A 13,132-nucleotide genomic window follows, 5' to 3' on the forward strand; every position below is an offset into this window, starting at 1 on the left:
GATTAATATATAACTTTTATTTATTGCTTTACTTTATAGGTACCTACCTGTCGTTAGCCAGTTACTAGTTATTACCTATTCGTTATCTTCTAAGAATGTATTAACTACTAAACAATATTCTTTTTAAGCTAGTTCATTATGATTTATTGTCAATAACAAATAAAAGATTACATATTACATCAAACTTTCATTTAGTAGACCGTATGTTATTATCATTGCATGATGGTTAAATTTATTGTTAATTTAATTTTTTTGTATCCCTCCATTTTAATAGGCATCTTAATTAAAGGGTAGATAACACTTAAAAATATTTTATGTAAATTTTTAGAAAATAAACTTGTACTCGAAGATAAAGTCAGAACATAAACCTGTCTGTTATTTTATGTACTTTGTACTTAATACATTCTAAGCTGTGATTCTAAGTGAGATATTTCAAAGTTACCTATAACCACAGACTAATATTAATATACTACGTATACAATTATAACTTAAAACAGTAATAACAAAGGTACGTACGTATACAAAATGACAGATGTACTTTGTACAATGTACATACAGTACATACGTAGTAACTAATACCTAATCTGTGCAATACATATTGGGCGTTTAACATACATACAAACTGTATTTGTCTTAGCCTTGGGCTCGTTTAGATGACGAAACACATCTTTACACAAAATATGTAAACGCAGGAAATGTCGCATGAAAATAATCAGCGTTGATGCGATTACAAAATCATTAAACAGAGAGACATTGTTATACCGACAGTTAAACATTGTATTGATAGTGGAGCAACTGAATTCAATGTAAAATTCCCAGAAAAATTGTCTATTGTAACTTGCAACGTGTTTTTTGGGGTCGTGGTCGTCTCTGTTTTTTTGTGGCACTGATAGACGTCTTTTTCGACACACATACTTCCATTAAATACAGTGTTCACAGGACAATCGATGAGTCTTGCTGAGAAAGTATTGTTGAAATCTTGAATACATGATATATAGGATGTACAGTTTTCATTCAAAGGTTGAACGATGTCTTCTTCCTTAGTACAGTTGTAATTAGGCCAACATTTGTACTCGGTGACATTCGTGCATTGGTTTTCTAGGTGGCTGAATATGGAATGTTCAGGGCACACAAGGTTGTACTGCATGAAACCTGCTGCACCCTTCAAGCACATTACAAAACCACGGCATTCAGGTTCTGAATTACTTGGGAATCTTCCTGTTTGCGTACATGCGTCACTCACATTGTTTATGCCCTATAAAATAACAATAAATTATCATTGAATTAATTTAATGACTTCATTATTATTTATTATTTATCATAGTGCTTACCAAAAGCAGAAGTAATCCCATAAAATATATAAACATTTTATCAATTTTACTTTTTTTTACACACTGAACAATATAAATCAGTAACAAATTAATTACTAACTTGGATGTCGGATGCAGAAATGAATTTAACAATGAACCTAAGAGATCTGTCTCAGTCAGGTTGGTAAATAAAAAAATTAGGGATGTTCATATAAATAGAAAGTTTATCGATAAACGGCAAAAAATGATTGTCTAAATCTATTTAGATGTAATGTAAATGTTTCCTTAATTAAAAAGTGGAAGAATTTTATTAAACATACCTACGTACCTATATGTAGTTAGTTATGCATTCTTTCAACATAGAGAAAATTTATTAAGAAAATTATTATTTAGTACCTACCTAAGTCCGTTTAGTTGTATTAAAAATTAAATAAATAAATAACCATAAAAGGTATATTATTTTAATATCGAGTCATAAAACATTTTTATGGGGCCTTGAACTTAAAAAAAATATTCAAAGTACCTGTAACACTTCCAGTGTTACCAATTTTAATGGTTGGCGAAGACATTTTTTTGTTGGTGTGGTACATTTTAACGCATATGCCTAAAGAATACAAAAAAAGAATTACAAATATGAACATATAAAATAAACATCCATACATTAAACAATTCTGTGTCTTTTTAACTAAGTTTCATCGTTTAAGAAAATGAACCCCTACAACACTATGTTGGATTTAGATAAAAGATTTCATATGAGAGTAGTTTAGTAGGTATAGGTTTGTTCATAGCTTACGTTTTATTATGCTCTCCACGAATTAGTCACACGCTAGAGATTGTGGTTCTCAACTAGATAAGGACCTGTCCTATATACCTAATGCTGGATGTTTTAAAAAAATATTTCTAAACAATTAAGAGATCACGTTTACGAGACTAAACCAAGAAATTTTAGTAAAAAAGAATGGGTGAAACATTGCACAAATGTGGTCGCATCGAGTCAAATTTTGCAAAGATAGTCTTAAATACTGCAAAATTATATAGTTACCGTCTATACTAGTTATAAGTATGTCTTAAAATTTGATGATGACTATAATGATATATATATGTATTACTTTCGCTAAATTGTTATTTTATTAATTTCTCACTAAAACTTCATCGCTTTCTCTGTCCGTATGCTTAAATCTTTAAAACTAAAGAAAACTTCCGTATAAAATATCGTAATTACTTATTGATCTCAACTTCTTGAAGGCCTTGGTGGCACTGAAAGTAATTCCTTAGTTCTTTTTTCATACAGATTCCTGTGTTTAATTTTCATAAAATATAAGTTTCAGTTAGTTTATTTTAATATGCTTTGCTCTGTTTGTTTATTGTTATTTTATTTTTTGTACGCTTTAAAAGTTTTTGTTTGTTTTTAGACCTTTTTTATTTTTATTTGGTTGTTTTAATGTATTTTTTTTTCTCATTTCTGTTACTATTTTAATTGCAAGTATTGTTAGTGTCGTGTTTTATTTGTTTAATTTTTGTTTTTGTTTTAATTTCGTTTTTTTTATTGTTATTATTTTTTGTATTTCGTAATTGTCAACTCCAAGTGTCATTAGGGGCCACTGAAAATCAGTGGCACGAATGGTTTTATTATCATTCGTGCCGAATACTGAGTTGGTCCCTTTTGTCAACATGAAAATGCCCAGTACCTTACTTACTTATTGATGATAAATTTAATGTGTGTATATTATGTGTGTGTGTTTATATTGTGTAAAATCTCATGCTCTGGTGTATTTGTGTTATGTTGACAATAAACGTTTATTTATTTATTTATAAAAGTACCTACGCAATCGAATTTTATGCGTTTTTTTAATAGGTAGAGATTTTGATTCAAGAGGAAGGTTTTAGTAGGTACTTACATAATTTTTTAGGTTTTAAACAGCGGGCGAAGCTGCGGGCGGAAAGCTAGCACTATAATATTTTAATGCTTAAAGTTTATAAACCTTGTAAAAATTCTGCGAGACATTACAAGTAAAATGCAGGAAAAGAAAATGTAGACATTTCAACTTTACAACAAGTGATAAGTTCTGCGTTAAAAACAACCGACTTCAAACTTGCACTTGCAACATTTACAAATACAGACAAAAATGCTCATAAAATAAAAACTACTGGGCCTATCCGAATAAAATTTTTATGGGACCAATTCGACACCATCCCGCAACGAAAAAAAAAATAAGAAACCTCGGAGTAATCGGTGTACATACTACATACATAAAAAAAAACACCGGCCGAATTGAAAACCTCCTCCTTTTTTTGAAGTCGGTTAAAAAATCGTATGAGATGAGCTTTGTCTGCTTTCTTTTGTATTTGTAGAACATATTTTTTCGGCTTACCTATGCATAGAGTTTTATTAGTTAGATATTCGAATAGGTGTCATGAAATTTTGCTTAAGTAGTACAATAAAACATCATAACTCAAAGGTAAGATTAAGATAACAATTATCTAGTCTTAGAATACTCAATGGATTATGCGACTTAGTAACTTAGAATTTCTGCAAATGCATATACATACTTAAGTATGTATTTAGAATTAATTACAATATAACAATCGATATTTAACACGGAATCTTATGTTAGATACAAGTAGGATGTCAAATTAAAAGAAAATGTAGAGAATAAGTAATAACAAAAAATATCTTCGGTTATAAACGGATAAGCTAGACGTGAAAGGTTTAACAAATATGAGACTAATTGTGGCTGTAAAATTAAGAGCATCCTGACACATATAAAATGAATCCAACTTGAAGGTTTATGGAGTCGATGTTCAATATGGGTGGACAACTTTGTGTTACAATTTTCCTAGTAAGTACCTAGTTATGTTTTACTTTTTCTTTCAGAACTGAATAACCATAATAATACCGAAATTAAAAAACGGAGGAATGATGGATTTTTAAAATTAAGAATTTACATTTCTATTTTACAGATGCGCCCAATAGGTATCACTTCTTATTGAGCCTTTTCACCTTATTTAGTATATTTTTATATATAGTTATGTTTTTTAGAATAATGTTTTATTGGTATACTAGCTTTCCGCCTGCGGCTTCGCCCGCGTTTTCAAAGAAAAACCCGCATAGTTCCCGTTCCCGTGAGATTTCCTGAAAACCTAGCCTATGTTGCTCAGTGAAGATGCAGCTTTCTAATTGTGAAAGAATTTTTGAAATCGGTCCAGTAGTTTATGCGTGAAAACCATACATACATAAATAATTACAAACCTTTCCTCTTCTTTATAATATTAAGTATATATTTAATTTTTTAATTGCAGCTTGCTTGTTTTGCGTGGAAGGCTCAAGCAGCCGTGAACTGTACGTCCACTGGTCGATTCGCAGATCCAGCCGACACTACATGCAAGAATTACAGTCTTTGTGTATATGACAGTACCACGAACACGCTCCTGACTTACAACTACACGTGCCCTACAACCTCCTTGTTCGACCCAACTACCAGGGTTTGTACCACTAATTATGTCTGCCCTACAAATTCCACTACAAATACCACCACGACATCGGTCTGCACAACTGATGGTTTCGTTGCCGATCCGAGCTCAACGAACTGCACTACGTATATACAATGTGTGGACATTAACGGGACGTTCAGCGAAACTACATTAACATGTCCAAATAATACGTTTTATAATCCAAATACGACATTATGTGAAGAGAGTTATACGTGTACTACTACTCAAACGGTATCTTGTACTTCAGTTGGGAGAATAGCTAATACCACGGACACAACTTGCCAGAGATATATTCTGTGTGTTGCGGCAACAAATGGGACCTTATTGCAATATTCTTACACATGTCCTACGACATCTTTATTCAATCCGACCACTCGAGTCTGCACAACTAACTACACTTGTCCTAATTAGTAAGTATATATATGATTGTATTGAGTCACAATGTAAATAAGAAATAAATTCATTTAGTTAACCTGATTTCATTAATAATTATGAGTATCTAATGCGAGAGGTGTGATAAATGTTTGGAATTCAGAAATATGAACTTATGACAATACAATGTAACAATCGTAGAAAGATATAGAAAATTTATGTAATGCTTAGTTATCTTGGAAGTTACTGATTTATCTTTTCAAATTTCCGCTATAATTCCATGAACTAAAATATCTAGGTTATAAATAAAATTTAGTTTAATTTAAATTTGATTAATTATGTCTTCACACAAAATGCATTCTCTGAAAAATAAATACAATAAACTCTATATGGCTCTACATAATGTATTTCTAGGAATGTTATACAGAGTGTCCCGACATCGGTGTACTAAGCAATGGAATATAAAGTATTTAAAACATCATAAAAAATAAGGTATTTTAATTTTTGTACACAGATCATTGTGATTTTTATGATCGTTGTCGCTTACTTCGTTTTACGTACTTCAATTCGTAAGTATCAATGTCCATATTTTGGATTTCTGCTTTTAAACGTGATGCAAGTTTCCTAGCCTTTTTCAGATTGCGTTCAACTTCAAAAACATCATGAACTTCACTGATAGCTGTTATACTTGAGAAAGGTTTCGCTGTAGTTTTCTTCATGGTGGAGTAAAATTTACGAAAATAATTGTCTCGTACTTGGTTAATTAGATATGCTGGTACAAAAGGTTTCTGTTTAATTCTCGTTTCTCCAACCGTGATAGCAGTAACAGTTCCCATATCACTCGGTCTGAAAGATCGTTTATCATTTTGGATAGTTACGATTTTGGTATCAATCCTTCGAAAGCTTTCTTCGAGATCAGGGAAGCAGGTAACTAAATAAGTTGACTCGTTCAACCGTCGCACTTGATAATTCCTTACACAGCTCGTGAGAGTTATTATAGTGCTAATAATACAATGTCGTAGCAAAATATGCCTTCTATTGAATACATTCATCACATGTTTTATCCCGTGATTGTTACAACGATTGCATGTCATGTGGCTTACTGTCAATGATGAACAGACAATAGCATGACAGTAGAGAACACGTACAACGTGAGAACAACCAACGTCGAGATGGTAGAAGCTTCTTGGGAGAGACCTTCTTGATAGAGACACACCCCTCCCAGAAACTATAGAGGGTCATCTTATTTTTTATACACACCCCTTGACACACCCTGATACATACTATTGTCAGAGGTTGTAAATTGTAAAATATAAGAATAACAAAATTGTAAACAAAATGTTATTGTATCTACTTCAAAGCAATAATAATAAAAAAAATATAAAATAGCAATGGTTATAACTTTATATCTTTAGGTAATTTCTAATATGTTATACTTTATAGTAATTTGAATTATATGGAGTTCCGGAGAATAAGACGTTTTAATTTATTTATTGATGTGCGTTGATCACTTAGTTTATCGTCTTTATCGTACAATGTATTAAATTAAAAGAGTTAATTACTTTTTATTTATGTTATAATTTTATTACTTCAATAAGTGAAAAATAAAGAGCCACTTGAAATCAAGGTCAATCATAATGCATCATCCAAAGATGAAATACCCAAATCGATTTTAAGCTCTATAACTCTTGTGATAAATCATATTTTACATTGTCGTAAAAACATGTGAATTGTTGGGGAAACGAGCATGAGATAGTTCCCGATGTTATTGTTTTCAATGCCACAAGTACATGATTCTTAATTGTTACTTCCGCTTGAGAATAATTATTAAAACTGTAGAGTCGCTCTATATTATATTAAATGGAATATGGATTGAATGTTTAAAACAAAAAGTTTGTAGTGATGATTCGAGGTTCTTAAATTGAAACCATTTGTTACAACTTAATACTTACCTTCCTAATAATTATGAATACCTACATATTACCCGTTGTGCCTTGGAAGGACGGCTAAAGATGTTTTTTTAGTTATGGCGAAGTCAACAGTCAGTATAGTATATGTACGTTTCTCTACATTGTAGTATGTAATTTGACTGTATCATCATCATCTATAGTATCGATATCAAGGAATGTTATAAATTATGACATAAAGATTATATTATTATCATTCTTATATATTGATCATTTTTACGGCATAGTCAAATTTAATAATAACAAAGGATTATGAATTTTCTTAGTATTTCAATTGTGATTATGTATGCACACACTATAATAATCATAAATTTATATAAACCGTATCAATTTATCATGAAATCGCTATGATTGTGTGTATTGTAATATATGTATAGAGAAATTAAAGTTCTGAATTTGCGACTCTACATATTTTTGTTCCTTATTTAATCCATAATCGTGTGAGTGTGATATACGCTTTCACTCGCGTGTCTCGAAGCTGCTGATCAATACAATTTGCAATGATTTATTTTAGCATTTTGTTCCAATTTGGTACACTGCGTGTGTAGACCACGGTGACACAAATGTATCAACGACTATACTTTGATGACAACACGATTAGCAACTAGTGTTATATTATCTGTGGCTTAACTAGATGGTATAGTTTAATCTTGGTTTAATCATACGATATAAGAGATGGAATTGCATATATCTATTATAGTTATAAAAATTCGATTTAGTTGTGACGTAATTTCGTCACTTAGAAAATATGATATCATATTTGTTTAGTATGTGGAAAAACCAAACGAGGCGGATTACATTTCTCCCAAACGTTCTTTGTTGTTTAGAGGTTAAATTTAAATTATACAAATAAATCAAATCAAATGTACACAGTTCACAATATAACATGATAGTATGTACATATCTGCATGCATTTTTATTTATATATATAACGTACATATTTATTAATATTCTCAGCTCAGTATACTAAAGCATTAACCGACAAAGAAAAACAAGTTCCTTTAACTGTTTTGAATTTTTGGTTCATTTTAATACGAAAGGTATTAAATGTTAAACAATTTAAATAAGTACCTAAATTTATAGGAAAATAAATTTAACTAGCTGCTTTTCCAGTCTGTGCCTGGGATCGCCCGTGATAATGTATGAAAATATGTCAAAAGCATATCTGGGAGCTTTTCGCGAATCTAGCTCTATACATATTATCTTAGCATATTATATCGATAAAACCTAACCTAATCGATAAGCGTAGCCTTGTATTGGTTTTAGTTATGTGATGATATCACAAAATGCAGTATTTCCGTTTTAATTGTAATGCATATTTTAAAAATCTTATTTAAATTTCTTACTTGCATGAGTTGCACCACAGATGATGTACTATGTCACGTTATCTATTATTGATTACAATTATGATTATAACAGGAACTGATAATATCTATACTATATAATATAACTATATAACTACACATAATTACATATTATTAATGACTGAAAATATATAAATAACGATGAAGATTTTACATCAAGACTAGCTGATCTGCGATTGTTTTTCTGACAGGAACAGTATGACTGTATGAAATATTAGTTAGGTACCTTATATATTACCTATTATTATTACCAAAATTAAAGGAAATTTATTAAATTTGGTAGTTTTTTTTTGTAGACAACAACTACATAAATGACACGAGTGCTCTACAATCTATTAGGGATTTTGAAAAGTAACTTTGTTTGATTGTTTGAACGCACTAATCTCGGGAACTACTGATCTGATTTGAAAAATTCTTTCGGTGTTAGATAGCCCATTTATCGAGAAAGACTATATATCATCTCGCTGAGACTAACAGGAGCAGAGCACTGCGGGTAAAACTGTGGAGCACAGCTAGTACCTATAATATAAAACGTAGCGATTATCGCATACTCTGTGTAGAAGTTTATTTTAAACAACAATTACACATTTACACGTAATGCAACATAAATCGAATTTCGTAATAAGCATAATTTTAGTTAACATCTGCCAATATATCAGGTAAATACGAGTAAAAGTTTCTCAAGTGGACGTGAACAGAATATCGGTTTGCTTTCGCAAAAGTATCTGTTTAGTAAACGGTTCGCTTCTCTTCGAAATTTTACAATTTCACTAAATAACGGCTGACAACAGTGAATACTAAACTTTTATTACGCATCTAGTTATACATGTTTGCACTTATATGGAATGAAAATTTGCAATAAGGATGCGTTTGCAGTCTTGTGCAATTTTGCCGATATCTTTATTGCAGTAAAAAAACGTGGAAAAATTTGTTGAGGTAGGTATGTAGAAAAACCAAACGAGGTGGATTACATAATTACATTTCACCCAAACGTTCTTTGTTTGTTTAGAGGTTAATTTTAAATTAAATAAATAAATCAAATCAAATGTATGCGAAACTGACAATAAACTGTAAGTAAACTGACAGTGTCGCGAAGCCAAGTATGATATGCATTGCACATTACATATAGGTATGGTTAAGGATTATGTGCTGATAAAATATATAGTTTCATAGTCTTCATAGTTCGATCTTCTCGATACTCGTGGTTACGCTAATGTTAACTTTATAGCCGATGGTCAAATTCCAATGAAGGTTGTCTATTCGTAACCCTATAGGGTATATAATTTTTAGGTCATATACATATAATAGGTACCTATAGATATCGAATTTGTCAAAAAACAACGGACAGGCCAAGATAAATTGGTATTTTAATTTCGGATGCTACTTTTTATTTTTATCTCAAAGAATTCGCTTGTTTATATTGTAATTATCGACCTTAATTTATCCGCTTACCAATATTTACTGAAACAAATACAAAGAAATGCGTGCCAAATAGCTCACCTTCCGTATGCGTCTGCACGGAAATCCATAAATTGTAACCAACGAAGCATCATTAAAAAACCAACTTTAGTAATCATGCATCATACGTATCGTGACAGAATGTACGAGCCGGGTAATAAGGAAAGTGCAAGTAATAGGGAAGGTGTATGGAAGATTATCTCCAACTATTATTGCGTTTTGTCCGTTACTATTACATGTTTACCATTATGAAAATTAAATAATAAGGTAAACGCAGCTATCAACGACCCATCGAAAATCTGAAGGTATTACCGACCTATAAAAGTAATTTGAAATTTAAACGTTTCCAGAACTATTCTAGCTATAGGTAGGCAAAGTTATACACGAATGTATTACTTGAGCATCGTATACTTTAACGTTAGAGTGAGTAACTGAGCAAAAAAGAGTTAAAATGCGTAAGTTGCTGCGGGGTAGCGTGGAAGCAGGACGTGTCGTACTGTTCCGTTGTTCCTTCGGGTAAGTACTGTGAGTATCTTTTTAAGACATTTACAAACAAATGGCATCTATACTTTAATTTATATTACTAAATGTCAATGCATTTAAGTGTCAACTTTTCATTTCTTACAACATTTTATTAATAAAAATTAATTTGAAACGATAAAACTTAAAATTAAAATGGGACGGTGTTAGCTTCACCAGTTTAAGCCGCGGCAGGTATCAACGACCCGTAAGTCGGCAATGGCAGCAACGTAACTTTTTGTTTTATTTTCTTTTATGTTATTATATCACACTAACACAAGTGGTTTTATGGACCAGTTTAAATCTAAGCTATGAGTCTTCATAAAAATCTATTAGCGACTAAACTTTTTTGTCTAGTGCTGTGTCTTGTAGCGTTGTCAATTTATACAAAGTTATGATATTTTCGAGGATCCCTATCGAATAGTTACAGAAGTAAATCATTGTTTTTTTTTGTTTAAACAATATGCATTTGTTCATATTTTGTATGACATTAATCAATTATAATCTATTTTATAGTCTGATGGTCAAATGAATTAAAATAACCATTTTTTTATGGGTCGGTAATACAATTTAGGTTTATACTTACATACTTTAATACCGACCCATGTGGGTCGGCAATAGCAACTATAGGAAGCTATTACCGATCGAATATAGATTGTTTAGTTTCTCATCTACAAATTCAAATTCAAATTGCTTTATTTGCAGAATGTAGAATAAAGATGTTTGTATATACAGATAATATTGATCCTTAAACATTCTGCTCGTAATTGAGCGTGCAAAAATATTTTTATTACTTTTATGACATAATAGGTGCCTATTAAAAATTATATTTTTAGGTTAAATTTAAAAAATTAAAAAAAATTATATTTTTAGGTTTTTAGGTTAAATTAACATAAAACATATAATTAGGTATATTTTTTCCAGAAATATGGAGCCACGAAAGCGGCGAAAAGTATTCAGTAAAACACAACTCGCCGAAGCAATCAATCAAATAGCATAACGAAATATCCTAGAGTTTGAAATCCTTAATTTAATATATGTACATATATTAATAGTATTATGTTGATTAATTTAAAAGTTTATAATTATTTAGTTCATTACTAAAAAGTACTCATTTGTTTTATTAAAAATAACTACAATTAAAAAAAACGAATATTTTTGCATTTTTATTTCATTTTATTAAGATCGGTAATCATCATCATCACTAGCTTCTATACATTCCATTGCTGGAAAAGGCCTCCTCTCACATACGATCGGGAATAGCTGCATAAAAATCGTTAATAGCTTCACAGCCGTTTTTATGGGTCGGTAATAGCAACAATCGACTAAGTCACATTGTAAATTATTTTTTACAAGATAATCCTTTATTAGAATGTATTTGCTTCAATAAATACATTTTTTATACATAACACTAGCATATAAAATGAAATTATAAATGTTTAGAAGAACTAGTATACTTAAAAAATATGGTTGATTTTGAAATTGCCTTAGAGGGGTCGTTAATACCTGCGTTTACCCTGCTTTATTACAGATCGTTGATGTTTCCTTATTAGCTAGAGTGACTTTGAAATTTGGATTTTCTGTAAATATTTTAAAGAGAACCATGGTTTTGAGAAATTAAAAATCGAGCTTCTTTCTATTTCTAACAGTTTATTCATAACGAGAGACAATTATAACATTAAAAAAAAGTCGACTCACAGGATATTAATATAATACTAAAAATGTCGTTTAAAATAAGTTTTATTAACACAAATTAAATTACTAAAACAAGGACCTGTTAAATAAAAATAAACCGTATACGGAAAGAAGCACTTTTTATTATCTACAATGCTTAGATTCAATAATACCAAATGACCTTACGTGACCTCAATATCTGGGTGCATTCCTTATCAATTACGTCACTATTGTTGTCAGAAGCCTTAGCTAGTACCAGACCAGTAAATCTCCCGTAATAGTTAAATTTGTGACGGTGCTTCTAACGCTGAAGCATTTTATGTCCCTCAAAACGTTTAAGTAGCAACTGACAAAGCTATAAGGAATTTTAAGTTCTTAAAAGTTTATGGTCCTGTTTAAATACGTTTAAAACGTAAGGGTGTGACATTTTATGTTCATTGGCATCGTTAATTGTTTTTTATACATATGTATCACTGTATCACATATCTCACTCAATTATCTATAAATAGTTCATTTTTTTTCTATTTACAAGAAGTTGCTGGTATTTTTATAATTAAATCAATTTCTTACATGTTACCTACCTACATAAAACCTCAAGAGCTTTATTATCAGCAAAAATATTATTTCATCTCTTTTTTTTATTTATCTGTCAACATCACTTAAAATGAGCTATCCTAGCTTATTACCACATTATTATTGCCATCGATAATTTGAAAGATATTTCTATGAAATATTTTTTTTTTATTTCAAGAGCTTTATTAGCAGTTAGAATCTCGCATCCCTTCTAATAAATGTATCTACCTGCATCACGTAAATTGAGCTAGAAATATTGATTCGATTGCCTCGATATGGGTGCAGGACGCAGGTTGCGGTCAAGGGTTGGCTCACACACGGCTGGTCGTGAAATCGAAATGGGTCAGGTAGAAACCCCCGCCCCATCGACTCATGCGCACCGCTTCACCTAGCGCTCATTCGC

General features: G+C 30.9%; 2 protein-coding genes across 2 annotated transcripts; one reads left to right on the plus strand and one right to left on the minus strand.

Annotated features, from left to right (window-relative positions):
- Positions 1 to 528: 528 nt before the first annotated feature.
- LOC123691712 lies at positions 529 to 1,411 on the minus strand. The gene is made up of 2 exons (XM_045636241.1): positions 1,332 to 1,411; positions 529 to 1,255 (listed from the first exon to the last, which is right to left on the minus strand). The coding sequence occupies exons 1-2, from the start codon at positions 1,365 to 1,367 to the stop codon at positions 728 to 730; spliced, it is 564 nt and encodes a 187-aa protein (XP_045492197.1). The 5' UTR covers positions 1,368 to 1,411; the 3' UTR covers positions 529 to 727.
- Positions 1,412 to 3,947: 2,536 nt separating this feature from the next.
- On the plus strand, positions 3,948 to 5,256 carry LOC123691711 (glucoamylase S2-like). Its single transcript, XM_045636240.1, has 2 exons — positions 3,948 to 4,150; positions 4,611 to 5,256. Exons 1-2 carry the CDS (start codon positions 4,100 to 4,102, stop codon positions 5,211 to 5,213), a joined length of 654 nt encoding a protein of 217 aa, XP_045492196.1. The 5' UTR covers positions 3,948 to 4,099; the 3' UTR covers positions 5,214 to 5,256.
- The last annotated feature ends 7,876 nt before the right edge of the window (positions 5,257 to 13,132 follow it).

This window comes from Colias croceus, chromosome 5 (genome assembly GCF_905220415.1).
Source record: "Colias croceus chromosome 5, ilColCroc2.1".
Classification (NCBI taxonomy): domain Eukaryota; kingdom Metazoa; phylum Arthropoda; class Insecta; order Lepidoptera; family Pieridae; genus Colias; species Colias croceus.